Source organism: Astatotilapia calliptera, chromosome 23 (assembly GCF_900246225.1).
Source record: "Astatotilapia calliptera chromosome 23, fAstCal1.2, whole genome shotgun sequence".
NCBI classification, from domain to species: Eukaryota; Metazoa; Chordata; class Actinopteri; order Cichliformes; family Cichlidae; genus Astatotilapia; species Astatotilapia calliptera.
In genome coordinates, this window is record NC_039323.1 from 19992585 (window position 1) to 20005267 (window position 12683).

Here is a 12683-nt window from a genome sequence, read left to right on the forward strand (position 1 = left end):
AAACTGCGGCACCGATGCAAGAAAATTCCGCTTTTTCTGAACGGAGTTGGTTTGATCATAAAACACTGTGGACATCTCCACAAACTAGGAACCCGACTGACTGCAGAGGCTGACTCCGGACTTCTTCTTCTCTGCAGGAAGTTAAAAAATAAATAAATAAAAGAACACCTGAAGCCTGAGCGCGTGACTGAGCGGCACCAAAAACAAAAAAGAGACAGAGAGAAAATTGCGGCAGGAGGAGGAAGACTCAGACTGACGGGTTGTTTCGGCAACATGTTGATCAACCCACACCCTCTCCCCTCCTACCCCCACATGTACATACTTCCGGGACCAAGCAGAGGAGTCGTGTGTTTTGTTTGGATTGAATGAAGCTGCTAATTTATTTACACAAAACTTGTGACGAGAAACAAAAAAAAGATGAATTAAAGTGTGAATTAAAAGATGATCAGATGTTGAACAGCTGCAGTGTCTCCATTCATGCCCGGAAATCATCTTCATCTTCCTGCCACTTTAGTTAAACTAAATAAATAAAAAACACGGGCATTTTTTTTTTACCAACATCATCAATGACAGCTAGGCCGGAAGTTTGTATTTTTTTTACAAAATAAATGTCTAGATTATTATTATTTTTTATTCTGAAGGCCTTAAAGCTGATTTCAGACATGAAGGAAACGCAACAAAGCTGAAATGAGTCAGAAAAACTAGGTTAAAGATTAAATTCTAAAACGTTTTATTATATTTATTTATAATTTGCTTTAAACTGCAGTTTGAGTGCACTTTAAATTTTAATTGTTAAAAAAATGAAAACAGTATTACAATGTCGTTAAACTTTGATGTGTATTCAGCCTGTTGCGCGGACTGAATTGCGCATTCTCGTAGCATATTAACAAAGTTTCAGGCAAACGGGAGCGCGCCATGGCGTCTCCACCGAGAGCATTATCCTAAAACATCAGCGGCTAAACAAAAAAAGGAAGAGGAGAAATTCACCTGAACGTGACGTCATCCCACCAGCTGCACGTGCCTGCATGGCGGCGATGGTGGTTGAGGTGGGGGGCGGCATGAGGCCTCACGTTCTCGCCTGATATCAGAAACTGCGTCCTGATTGGCTCTGAAGTTTACCTGAAACAAAATTAAATCCTCAGAGTGAAACCCAGGAGTCAGTTTGGATGTAGATGCGCCTGTGCGCACTGACGCATGCGCTGTTTAGGCCTATTATCACATTAAAAAAATAATCTCACCCTTAAAATATTCCCCTTTTCAGAGTGGCTTGAAGAAAAGGAAACATGTGGATACAGTTGCCCGTGATGTTTTTTGATGTTGAAGCCTTTTCAGGTATTATATTGATAAAATGAAAATTTATTGCACATTTCAGACTCTTAATGAAGAAAATAACAAATGTTCTTCGGGTTGTTTTCACTTGTAAAATTACAGTAATTTAACGTTTACTTAGTCTGTTTTTATACAGAAATGCGGGAAATTTAAAGGTACATTTCCGACACTTTTACTCCTCAAAATACTGGCACCGTCACACTCTATACAAGAAAAAATGTTCTCATGTGCAGCAGCCTGAGTCAAATCCATCATCTCACCCACAATTAGCAATTTGGCCAAATCTAAATGAATGACTGCATCTTTAAATCTAGTTTCTTTCTGCTCTAACGTTAGCTTCCCGCTTAAATTCTACAGTTTCTACATGGACCCTGGTTATAAGCGAGGAAGTAAAGGCTCTGTCTTCACCCGTTGCGTAATTGTGATGATTGTCGTGATGTCAGAGCTGTGGATGAGGAATTCTGAATTAATGTGACTCTAAGTGTCAATAAAAACCAGATGTGAGCTCAGAGTAAGGCGACAGAAACCTAAATCCGGAATGGACCCTGCATAGTGTGAACAGTCAGCGCTGCCTGCGACTCTAATGACTTTTTTTCTTTTTTTGCAAATTGTAATCAACTCGAGCCGTCGCAGGCGACTGATAAATGAGACCCGGGGGATCAGCCTCAGCCCAGCTACCCCCGCCTCCCTGAATTAACACCAACTCGCCCGGCTGCAGCTCAGCTCCTGCTGATTAATTCTGACGTCAAGGAGGCCAAAACGCATCTTCTCCTTCTTCTTCTTCTGTGGTGGTCACCACAGGGAGATCACTGAGACTCCTGTAATTAAACGATTCCCAGAAGCCCTTGGAAAAGCTGACAGATTCTCTCATTCAAAACTCCCACTGAAAAAATCCCTAATTTTAAATTTTCATCAAGCAATAACTTGTTTGAGTTTGATGTAATAAAAACTTTTTAGGACCTAAAAAACAACCCCATCCCTTCTCTCATTTTAGATTTCCATCCCACAATAACCGAAAACAAACAAGTGAGTTTCTAATAATGACAAAACAACAAATATATTGATTTCTGAATCTTTAACACTCTGGAAAATGTTAACTTTAGCTTTTCGAAGCTAAAACTTTTAACATGATTGAGTCTCTCAAACTCCAGTTAAAAAAATCCCTAATTTTAAATTTAAATAATTCAAAAATTGTCAGGTTTCTTATAGAATAATAATAATAATTTTGAGTAAAAAATAAACAAAAAGAGACTTTGCTTGAGTGTCACCTGCTGATGAAGATACCATAACAATGGACGAAAGATGCTAAAAATCTAGTAGATACATATCCAACAACTGAAACATTTCTGCTTTAGTGGTGAGAAGTAAAACCTCATTTTGGTGTAAATCTAACACCGCATTCTGACCCTTCCAACTAAATGTCACAGCAGAAACTGAGGCTCATCAGATCAGGTAACATTTATTTTTATCTTCTATTGTCAAGTTTTGGTGAGCATGTGTGAATTGTGAGCTGCTTTGGTCTTCTGCTGCTTCTACATGTTGTGTGGTCAGTGATGCTTGTCTACATACTGTGGTTGCAATGAGTGATGATTTTAGTTGCTGTTGCCTTCAAAGAAGTCTGGCCATTCTCCTCTGACCTGGGAAAAGATATTTTCTCCCAAAGAACTGCCACTTACTAGACTAACCCTAACCCTCACTCTTTTGGCCCATTCTCTGCAAACCTCAGAGATGGTTGTGGGGCAAAATCTCAACCATTCTTAAACTTTGACTTGTTTCATCATTTTAATGATTTGTGGGCTAACCAGAACTAATGAACTTTGTAAAGTACCACATCAGAGTGGTTTATGTGGTTTTATGTATACTTTTACATTATGGTAATACTCGTTCGCCACCTCCTACACCACAAATAGAGAAAACTAATATAAACCAAAGTAAAATTCCCACAGGTGTGACCAGGAAATGAAAGAAAATATGAAATACATGCCTAAATATTGAAGAAATCCACTTCAAAAACACTGACCACACACACACTTCAAGTTATAATAAGAAGCATTATTCTTGTCTTTATTGAAAAGAGACACATTACAGTAGAAGACTCTGTATTAGGTAGAATTTTCATACAACGGTACTGTACATCAAACAAAAATTCAATAACAATAATAACAACAACATCAACAACAATAATAATAATTATTAGATTAACAGTGACAATAAGAACAATAATGTGTCTGGATGATAAATCAGAACAACAATAATAAAAAGTGGATGGAGAAAATTATACAAAAATGTAGGTTTAAGGGGGCCGAGTCTTCCTCGAGGGGTGCATTTATAAATAATGTAGTGGACAGCCCAGTTGGGTGGGGTTAAGGAGGCTACATGAGGTAACACAACTAGACATTGACCATATTATTTCTTCGTTCTGTTGATGTCTATGTACAAGTGTTGGCGGTGGCGAGAGCAGTGCAGACATATTAACGCAGTTATATGACATAATTTATCTACACGCAGGCGGCTTCAGCCGAAAGATCCTAGGCTAGGAAACATATTGCGCCATGCTACTGGCCACTGAGCTAACTGACCGCTAGCTGGAGCTTCACAGCATGTTTTAGCTTCAAAATATACACAAAAACAGATATTTTCTATGTTTTCTCCTCAATTATGAGACTAAGAAAATGTGAACGGAACAACAGAAACATCTGTGAAGAGTCAAGTCTTCATACTCAAGGAGATACAGCACCCCATATGCTCTGCTAGCAGAGTTTAGCTAGCTGCTCTTCACACCATGTTTCTATTATCCACATATTGTTTTCATGTTCTGCTAAACTTCTAATGGAAAGCAGATGACTGACTTAGATTGTTTACTTGGAAGCTGGGAAAATCTTTTTTAAAACAATGTTTGTCACAGTTTGCATTTTTATGGTGGGAAGTTTAGCTTATGCCCCTCTTCCCCTCACTTAGCTTAGTTCAGTTAACATATCTACAGCTTATGAGCCTCGATGTTTCGATTCTCTATTCCTATTTCACTATTTATTTGATTAATATTTAAAAGGGGAAATGCACTGTTAACCTAAAACAATGCTGGCTTGCTCACTGCTAGGTGTTAGCTTAGGTGACAGATGACTCAGCAATTTTTCGATTTTAGCTTTGAGTCTCAAACCTGAATGAGCATAAATCTGCAGCAAAGTGACAACTAATGTTCACCTCCTCTCTATTAGCTATCACCAGCTAACTGATCTCTAGTTGCATTAACAAGCGCTTGTAAACGGAAACTCTAGCGCAATGCTCTCGTTAGTTTGTTTACTACTATCTACAGTTAGCATTATTATTAATTACAATTCAAATTTTTCTGCTCACACGATTTTAAAATAAAATAAATACAATTTTATTCTAAAGAAAACAACCTGAAGCCGCCACCGCTTAGAAAAAGCCAATGTCAGTTACTGACAGAACATAAAGGAAGATGGTAGAAGAGTTGTGTTTAAGATAGATGAAATAAAGCAGTAAATTAGTGCATTTCTGTCATAAATAAATGGACGTCTTTTTTCCCTGTCCTGTTTCTGGACAGCTGTGGGATGGGTCAGATATGAAAACAAACTAAAATCATCCAATAAAAATAATAGTCTTGGTTTGTCATTTACAGGAAATAGAACGGCGTCTTGAAGATGACTGGTAAGGAAAATGGAGCGTGACACATATAGCAACAACAAAAATTAGGAACATCAAGGCAGGCGTGCAAAAACAAAAAAGGCAAAAGGAGGACAAATGTGTTCATGTTGATAGAAAAACATTTGTTTCTTGCTTTTTGATCCTTCTTCCATTTCTACAGTGTGTTTTTGTGTTTTCATGTGAATATTAAAGCGATGTTAGCATACAAAGTTAGGATGTGAGCGTGAAGGTTTTTATGAATATTGCTTGGATACACAGTCGGGTTGAGAGCTGCTACTCAACCGCTGCAGCAACATTTACATTAGAGGGCGAAACAGGAGAAAGTTGAAGATCTGAGCTGAGGAGCAGCATACTGTCTGAATCATCACATAAATGTTGAGTTTGGGAAACTAGTTCCCCAACTATCTTCACCTGAAGGCCTTCATTCTACACATTTCAACAACCAACGGAAAAATCTATATCACCAGGATTAAGAAAGGTGTTTTTAAAATGCCTGAAATCAACCTGCAACCCTATCATTTAATCCAAATGGACCTTTGTGCCAGTGGTTCCCAACATTTCTAGCTCATGGTGATTTTAAAATATAAGGGCTAGTATGAAGTAAACTTCATCTTGTCTAACAGTTAATGGCCATGCAGACCAATTGGACAAATGTAAACACATCCATAAACATTCAGGGTAGTCTTAATGTATGCTGTCCACTGTCCAGCTTGACTTTGTCCATGTGCTCATTAAATAATCAGATTTGAGCCTGACTCAAACTCAACCACATCTAGTGCTATTGTGGCCCCAAATGCCCCCAAAAGTAAACTCAACACTTTTATACTGCGTCTTAACTTAATTTTTACCACATTTGTTAAAGTCAGGGTAGACCTAAATTTGAGAAGATGTAGACGTTTTATAAGCTTCCCTTTGGGTTTGTTCTTTCTCATTAAAAAAGCAACTTGGATCTGTATTTTCTGATTTCCTTTGCTGTAAACCGTCCGTTGACCCTTTAGTCTGTAAAGATTCTCATGTTGGGAACCACAGGTTTAGACACCTGCAAAAGTTTTTCTTCCTGGTTTCTTCATGGTTCAGCACAGAGCCAAAACCATACCATAACACATTAGAATAAACCACTTCCACTCTGCAACCTCACATACTCTAAGTACTTACTGTGTTCTCTAATTTACATGATGCTTCGAATGAAAGAGAGAAAGCGACAGAGAAAGAGAGGAGGATTATTTACAACAAAGACGTTTTCAGACCAGAGAAGAAGAAAAAGAAGCCCTTCTTAGTGATTCGCTGAGCAGATCAGGGAGACTGCCTGATTGGACGGGATAGATAAAAAAGTGGCGGTGATGGCAGGGGCCACCAACCGTCTCCCCATCATTGTGTCTGGATAGATAGCAAACATTAAACCCCCCCCCCCCCCCCCCCAAAAAACCAAAACAAAAACACCTGAAGACAATAATTTCCCTTTTTTGCTCCGACAGCTGCTTCTGTATCTTTTCCATTTTTTTCCATTAATAAAATTAACTTCAGGGACAGAGTTCAGATTAAATGCTTTTTCATCAGGATGTAAACCAGGTTTGGGTTTAAGATGCTTACAGTTCACTCAGTTCAGACGATAAAACCTTCAGCATAAGAAAAGGTTTGAAATCCTACATATAGATGCTCATCAGCAGGTTAATTCCCAGCTGAGCCAGGATGTGGATGGCAAACCAAATTTATAAACCAACTTATGCCACAAACTATCGGCAACATAGAGAAAAATGTTCAACCGCTCGATCGACCACTTTGCTCTTATGGTGATTAATGAATAATGCAACGAACATGTTTCAAAAAGTGCAACTTTTACGTTGAAGCCGAATGGTCCCCATTTCCAGCTTTTGTCGCACCCTTTGCAGTTTTACTATCGCTTGGGCAAGTAATTGGTCAGTGTTTGCAGACAAGGAGCGTCTTCCAAGCAATTGCAAGAAGGTTTTCAGTACAGTACTGTACACCTCTTTGCAACCACCTAGTGACTGCCAGCAACCTCTAGCGACCAGTTGCCAACCAGTGACCAGTGGCTGCCAGAGGGCCACCAATCGATCTCTTGGTTCGATGCCTTAGGCATCCAACCAATTAAGTGAAGCCAGCAATTTTGAGCAACTTGAGTGCTGAATGTAGTCAGAAGTAAGTGAAGTGAAAACAGGTTGTTTCATCTAAAGAACTCGCTGGGAAAAAAGACAATGAGCGCTGACGATCGACAGTCCCCAGTCCCTGAGCCTGGCAAGAGCTTCTGTACACTTAATGACTTTATACACCCGATAGCTTAAAAAAAAGGAAAAACAAAAACCCTTCCCCTGTTAGCATTTTTTTACCATTGGTCCAGCAATGCACATCGAGATACAATATACACAGTCGAGAAAAATGCCTTAAATTAAAGTAGAAAAAGTGTCTAGGACATGCGATCTATCACACTTATGTTTTACCTCTAAGCTGATATTTTTTTTTAACATCAAGATTTTTTTCACATTAAAAAAAAAGAACAAAAATGTGTAAAGCCGGTTGGTTTGCAGAAAATTTTAAAAAATGACAGCTGAAAGAAGGTGAAGAGGTCGTAAAGAATCCTCGAGAGATTTGCAGTGAAGATGATGTTGATGGGTGGCTGCCTCAAAGAAGATACGAAGACTTGAGTTTCCTTCTCATTGATTTGATCTCACAGTTTCAGGTTGTGGACAGAAGATGATATGCTTTGAGTTCAGTTTGTTGTTGAGTCTGAGCGGGAACTGGCCTTTGTAGTGTGAAATCTGAGGCTGTGTGACGAGGTACAATATAACTCATTGACCTGCACAAGTCGTGTGACCATTTCCCAAAATGCTTTGATGATCGTGGGCTATGTTTCCCAACATGCTTTAGACTTCTTCTCCCAAACAGACGCCTGGCCGCAGCGTCACCACTGACCTGTGATCAGTTTACTGGTGGTTGTCAGGTGAAGTGGGCAAAGCTAAAGTAGTGGTTCCCAAAATAAAACGTTCAGGATACTCCCAAATCGAAGTTTGTTTATTTTTCTCAGAGTCATCACAGGAAACTGTCTGGTCATATGAGCGCGGCACTGCCGGCGCTGCTGCAGCTGTTGTTACGATTGGTGTTGCGGCGTGAAAGGTTGGGTGTGGCCATTAGGGGGTTGCGTTCATCTGGGCAGCCATACTGAGCCAGCGTGTCCACACACTCCTGACAGCTGGCCTGGCGAGCATATGCCATTGCACTGTTGCCATGGGCGTCCCTTGCCATCAAGTCCACACCGTACTGCAGAAAGAATCAGAGAGGGATAGTCATCAATCATCTCCTGCCTCTAAAGCCCAGAATTACTGGAATACCAGCACTGTTTTTTCTTACCCAGATAAGGAGCTGCGTGATGACCACGTTGCCCTTGTGGCTGGCCAGGTGCAGCGCGCTGCGTCCATCTCCTTCTCCGCAGGTCTCATTGACCTGCTGTCGGGACCCGTGAGCAAGCAGGAGCACGACTGCACGTAGATCCTCCTCGGCGGTTGCCCTCAGCAGCTGCTGGCCCAGTGGGAGATCAGTGCAGGGCAGCGACGCCAGAAAGAGACGCTGCTCGTACTTTGCCCGGATCCAGCGCTCACGCTCCTCCCTGATGGAGAAAAGAGAAACAGACACCTTTAAGAACTGACAGCTATCTAATGGCTGTAGCATGAAGTGTCATATTGCTGCCCGAAACATGAAGCTGTAAACAGACTTTTTTGCTTTTGATTTGGACGTAAATTTAGCTTTAATACAACAACTAAACAAGCGTTTTTTGCCCTTAAATGCCCTTAAACTCTTCCTTTGAGTGTAAAATAAGACACAGCGAGAGGCAGAGGGACAGACGTGGTGAAAGGCCAAAGGACGTGGACGCATTGTTCGCCGATCGAGTATCATTAACTGCTGATCTGTCTAATCCACAACTCTGATCGCTCTAATCTCTGCTCTAATCCCTCCGTGTAAACAGCAGCTCATTCAGCCTGCTGGGATTAGTCCAGAGAGAGGACAGAGAGGAGGGAGTGTGTGGGGGCCGAACAGCCCTAGGGGAGAGATATTGAGCTGTCCCCCCTCCTCCCTTGCCCCTCTACTCTATTCTCACCCAGTAACAACATATCCTTCAGGGGTGAGATGGGAGGTTGCAGGAAATGGAGAAAGAGTAGAGGTTAAAAACTCTTCTTACTGCCTCACTCATTTTTTACTGGCACCCAAATAATCGTTCATCTAAATTTGGCTTGACTGTTCTTTAGATTCGATTGGATTCCTTTAGATTATCGTTTGTTTAGGTAGTTTTCAATATCAACAGTGAACTGAACCACAACCATAGTAACATAGTGAAGCCTCGACTTTCTGTGGTTCGGTTTGGGTTTGCACGCTCATCGACTACCAACTTGTAACTGAGAAGTCTTTAGTCAGCAAGGTAAAGGACTGATGTGAATGCCAGCATGAGTGAAGGATGTTGCTTTATTGATAGATGATGGGGCACAAAATATGCAACCAGAGTGTCTACGAGTGATCAGCTGTCAGCTACATGCTATGGGCCTCAAACAAATCTCTTTATACATGGACAGTCATCCAATGCTTACACGTTCAAAGGCACTCTAACAAGTTCAAGGTTCAACCCTCAAGCAACCAACCAAGTTAAAATGACAGAGTATTTAAAGGAATACTTTACGCTGATTTAACCCAACTCATCTGTCACTTTGGCCTCTATGTACCTGCTTTTTGAGCAGGAACTCTTGCTGCTTTAGGTCTTTCACTTCAAAACATCACAGATTAGAAAATAGAATCACAATTTCAGTGCCCCTTCTACTTGAGTCAATGTAAAATTACTGCAGACCTCTTGTTGATCTCTTACAAATCACCATTTCTGCACACAATCATGCAAATAAAGCTGGTTTTTTTTTTGCTTTTCCATTCTTTACCCTTGGACACACAACAGTTCTTGGATCTTAACTGTGATTACGGCACTTTCTACACTTAAGTCACCTGTTAAACTCTGACTCAACCCATCGTCTCCCGATAGAAGAATCTGTGTGATTATGAAATTTGGCGTAGTGTGTGGAGTAAAGTGGGGATGCTGGGAGGCTTGATGGGAGACAAACTGTGGGAACAGTGAGTGTTAAAAGTTTAAAAAAGAAGTTTTCAGTCAGTGTGGGAACCTGCAGAATCTCATTAACTCTCTTCCTGGATACCAGTGTGAGTGTGTGTGCAGGGGTGTGGTGGCGACGGCTAGCATCACGGAATGTCCCGGGGGCTTTCCCTTCCTGCCCCAGCCCAGAGAGAGAGTAGGGAGGCTGGGCTCCAGACTACGGCCGACAGCCCCCGGACAAAGCCTGGAGGTGTCGCTGGGTGTGTGTGTCTGCCTATGTTTGTTGGTGTGTGTGCTCAGCAGGGCTCTGGCCTTCTGTCCTCCAGAGGACAGGGAGGAAATGTGAGGCCACTGGACCCAGGAAACGCATGCCTTCCCCCGCCACCGGAGTTGCTAAGGGGCTGCAGAGAGCCGATGTAAGTCAGAGAAGAAGAGGGCTCAACCCTAGGTGCTCAAAGAGACAAACTGTTCTTTTCTGACTGGCTTCAAGAAGAAGCATGGCAGATTTTGTATTATTGCCATCATATTTAAAGAAGGTCTTCACCAGTATTTTGACCCAATGGTGTCCTTAACATGTCCTGAAATGACATGTCATTTACATTCAAACACATTATATATATATCACTGTCCTGCCTTGAAATACCAGCATCACTGCTTTTTTAGATAACCTGTACCTGTTTTTTCACCAACAGAGCTTCAGTTCTGTCTTAGCACCCCCTGAGAACCAAAACAGGTTTGACAACCCAGTGAGGTGTTGGGGTAGAAAGCCCACTCTTGTCAGTGGTGCCAAATTAGGTGCCTGATATCAAAGACAGAATGTGGTCACCTCAGGCACACAGATCTGGATGTGTGTACTGTGTTTGTTTTGGTTCTGAATATAGTTGGTTGCTCGGTAGAAGCTTGAACTTTTAGAATCGATGTTTATTTTGGTACTGCTGTTGATTTTCTTTCTGTCAAAAGGGAGATATTCTTCCCACTGTCACCATATTTTTGCTAATAAGGTCATCTGATTGTTGGGGTTTTCTCTGCATTGTTGTAGGCTCCTTACTTTACAGTATGAAACACCTTGAAGCAACTGCTGGTGTGATTTTAGCACTATATAAATAAGAATTGAATTGTATCTTTCCCTATTTGTTTTTTTTGTTTTTTCTTTAGCATTCTTTTGGTTCTTCAATTTGTTTGGTGGTTTATTTATTTATGTATTTGGAATTTGTTTACTGTATGTTTGAGTGGTTATTGAGGTTTTGTTTGCTGGGTTATTGACAGTGTGTGCGGGTATTTGTTTATGGAGTGTTTAGTAGTTTGTTCACAGTATGTTTATATGAGTTTGGTTATTTGTTGAGCTTCTGTTCTGTGGTTTGTTTACTGCACATTTGATTTTGCATTTTATTCTTCCTGTTCGTTTGTGTTTTGGTTGGAGAGTTTTTAGCGTGTGAGTTTATTGACTTCTTATTTTTTGTACGAGTCGTTTTGTTTTGGTTATTGTTTAGCATATGTGTAGTTGTTTGTTTGGCTGCGTGTTTGGTGTGTGTGTGTGTCGCAGTAAACAGTGACTCTCCTTCATCACAAGCTAACGAGTCTTGAAAACACACAGCTCTGGACAGTGGAGAGGCTAATTGCACTAATTAACCACACAGAGCGTGTGTGTGTGTGTGCGTGTGTGACACTATGTGTTAACATGTGTCTGAATGTACGTGCTCATATTTTGTGTGTTAATCTGTGTGTGTGTGTGTCTCTTTTCACATCCCATTAGACAAAGAGCTGTGCCCCTGCACCAAGGCATGCTGGGTAGATAATTAAACATGAGTCCCGGTGAGATCGCTTGTGACAGGAAAACACACACACACACACACTGCAAGTATGTCAAGCAGAGCCCAGAGGGGTTATAATGTGTGTTTGTGTGTGTCAGTCAGTTAAATTAAATGATAAAAACTGCACCAGCCAGAGGAAACAAGCCTTCATGCATCTACTGTTTCTACTGTCCTCACTGCTCCGTTCACACAAACTCGAGCTCCTCCTGAATGAGCTCATGTCGGACGATTAGTAGGAACACGACTCTGACCTTCAGTTTATGCTGTTTTCACAGGATCTCATGTGGGCTGTCCCTTTGTGTGGTTCATGTTTTCACCGTTTCATTGCTGTAATGCTACTTTAATTTTTATTATGGCTTTGGGCATGGCATCACTGGTCTGTGGTTTGGTCTGCTAATTTGTTCTTAATAAAAGCCGTAGCATCTAAATTTATCCCAGACTTTATTCACCTCAGATGTCTTGTTCTAATAGAATCTGCAGGTTTTTTTCACGAGGTTTTCAAATCTTCTCACAACTAAGATTTTCAGTACAAAGCTACAAACACCAGATACAAGTTTAAAAGCTGGAATTTTCAGTGAGAACGCTCCATCAAGTTGAATTTCCAAATTGGAAAGTTGCAGAAGTCACACCAGACCTGATTTGCAATCCAGCGAGTGTAAACTGGAGTTGTTGTGCATTTGTGACTTGCTAAATAATAGCGCACAACACAGAATAGAAGAGGCTCTGTCTGTCAGCACAGTTTTAAAGTGCAGAAAAACAGGCACTGAGTTGTACTTTAG

The 12683-nt window shown here is 41.0% G+C and overlaps 1 protein-coding gene and 1 long non-coding RNA gene across 10 annotated transcripts in view; one reads left to right on the forward strand and one right to left on the reverse strand.

Annotated features, from left to right (window-relative positions):
* The first annotated feature begins 3388 nt into the window (after positions 1-3388).
* Positions 3389-11076, forward strand: LOC113016047 (uncharacterized). Its single transcript, XR_003271192.1, has 3 exons — positions 3389-4998; positions 9944-10116; positions 10200-11076. It is a non-coding gene; the product is annotated as an uncharacterized LOC113016047 (long non-coding RNA).
* Positions 8005-12683, reverse strand: part of agap1 (ArfGAP with GTPase domain, ankyrin repeat and PH domain 1) — a 179805-nt gene continuing 175126 nt past the window's right edge. For all 9 annotated transcript variants that reach the window (XM_026158520.1, XM_026158521.1, XM_026158522.1 and 6 more), the window contains 2 exons: positions 8359-8614; positions 8005-8268 (listed from right to left, as the gene is read on the reverse strand). In XM_026158520.1, coding sequence (XP_026014305.1) covers positions 8059-8268; positions 8359-8614 — 466 coding nt within the window. In that variant the 3' untranslated portion in view covers positions 8005-8058. The remainder of the gene's footprint in view (positions 8269-8358; positions 8615-12683) is intronic.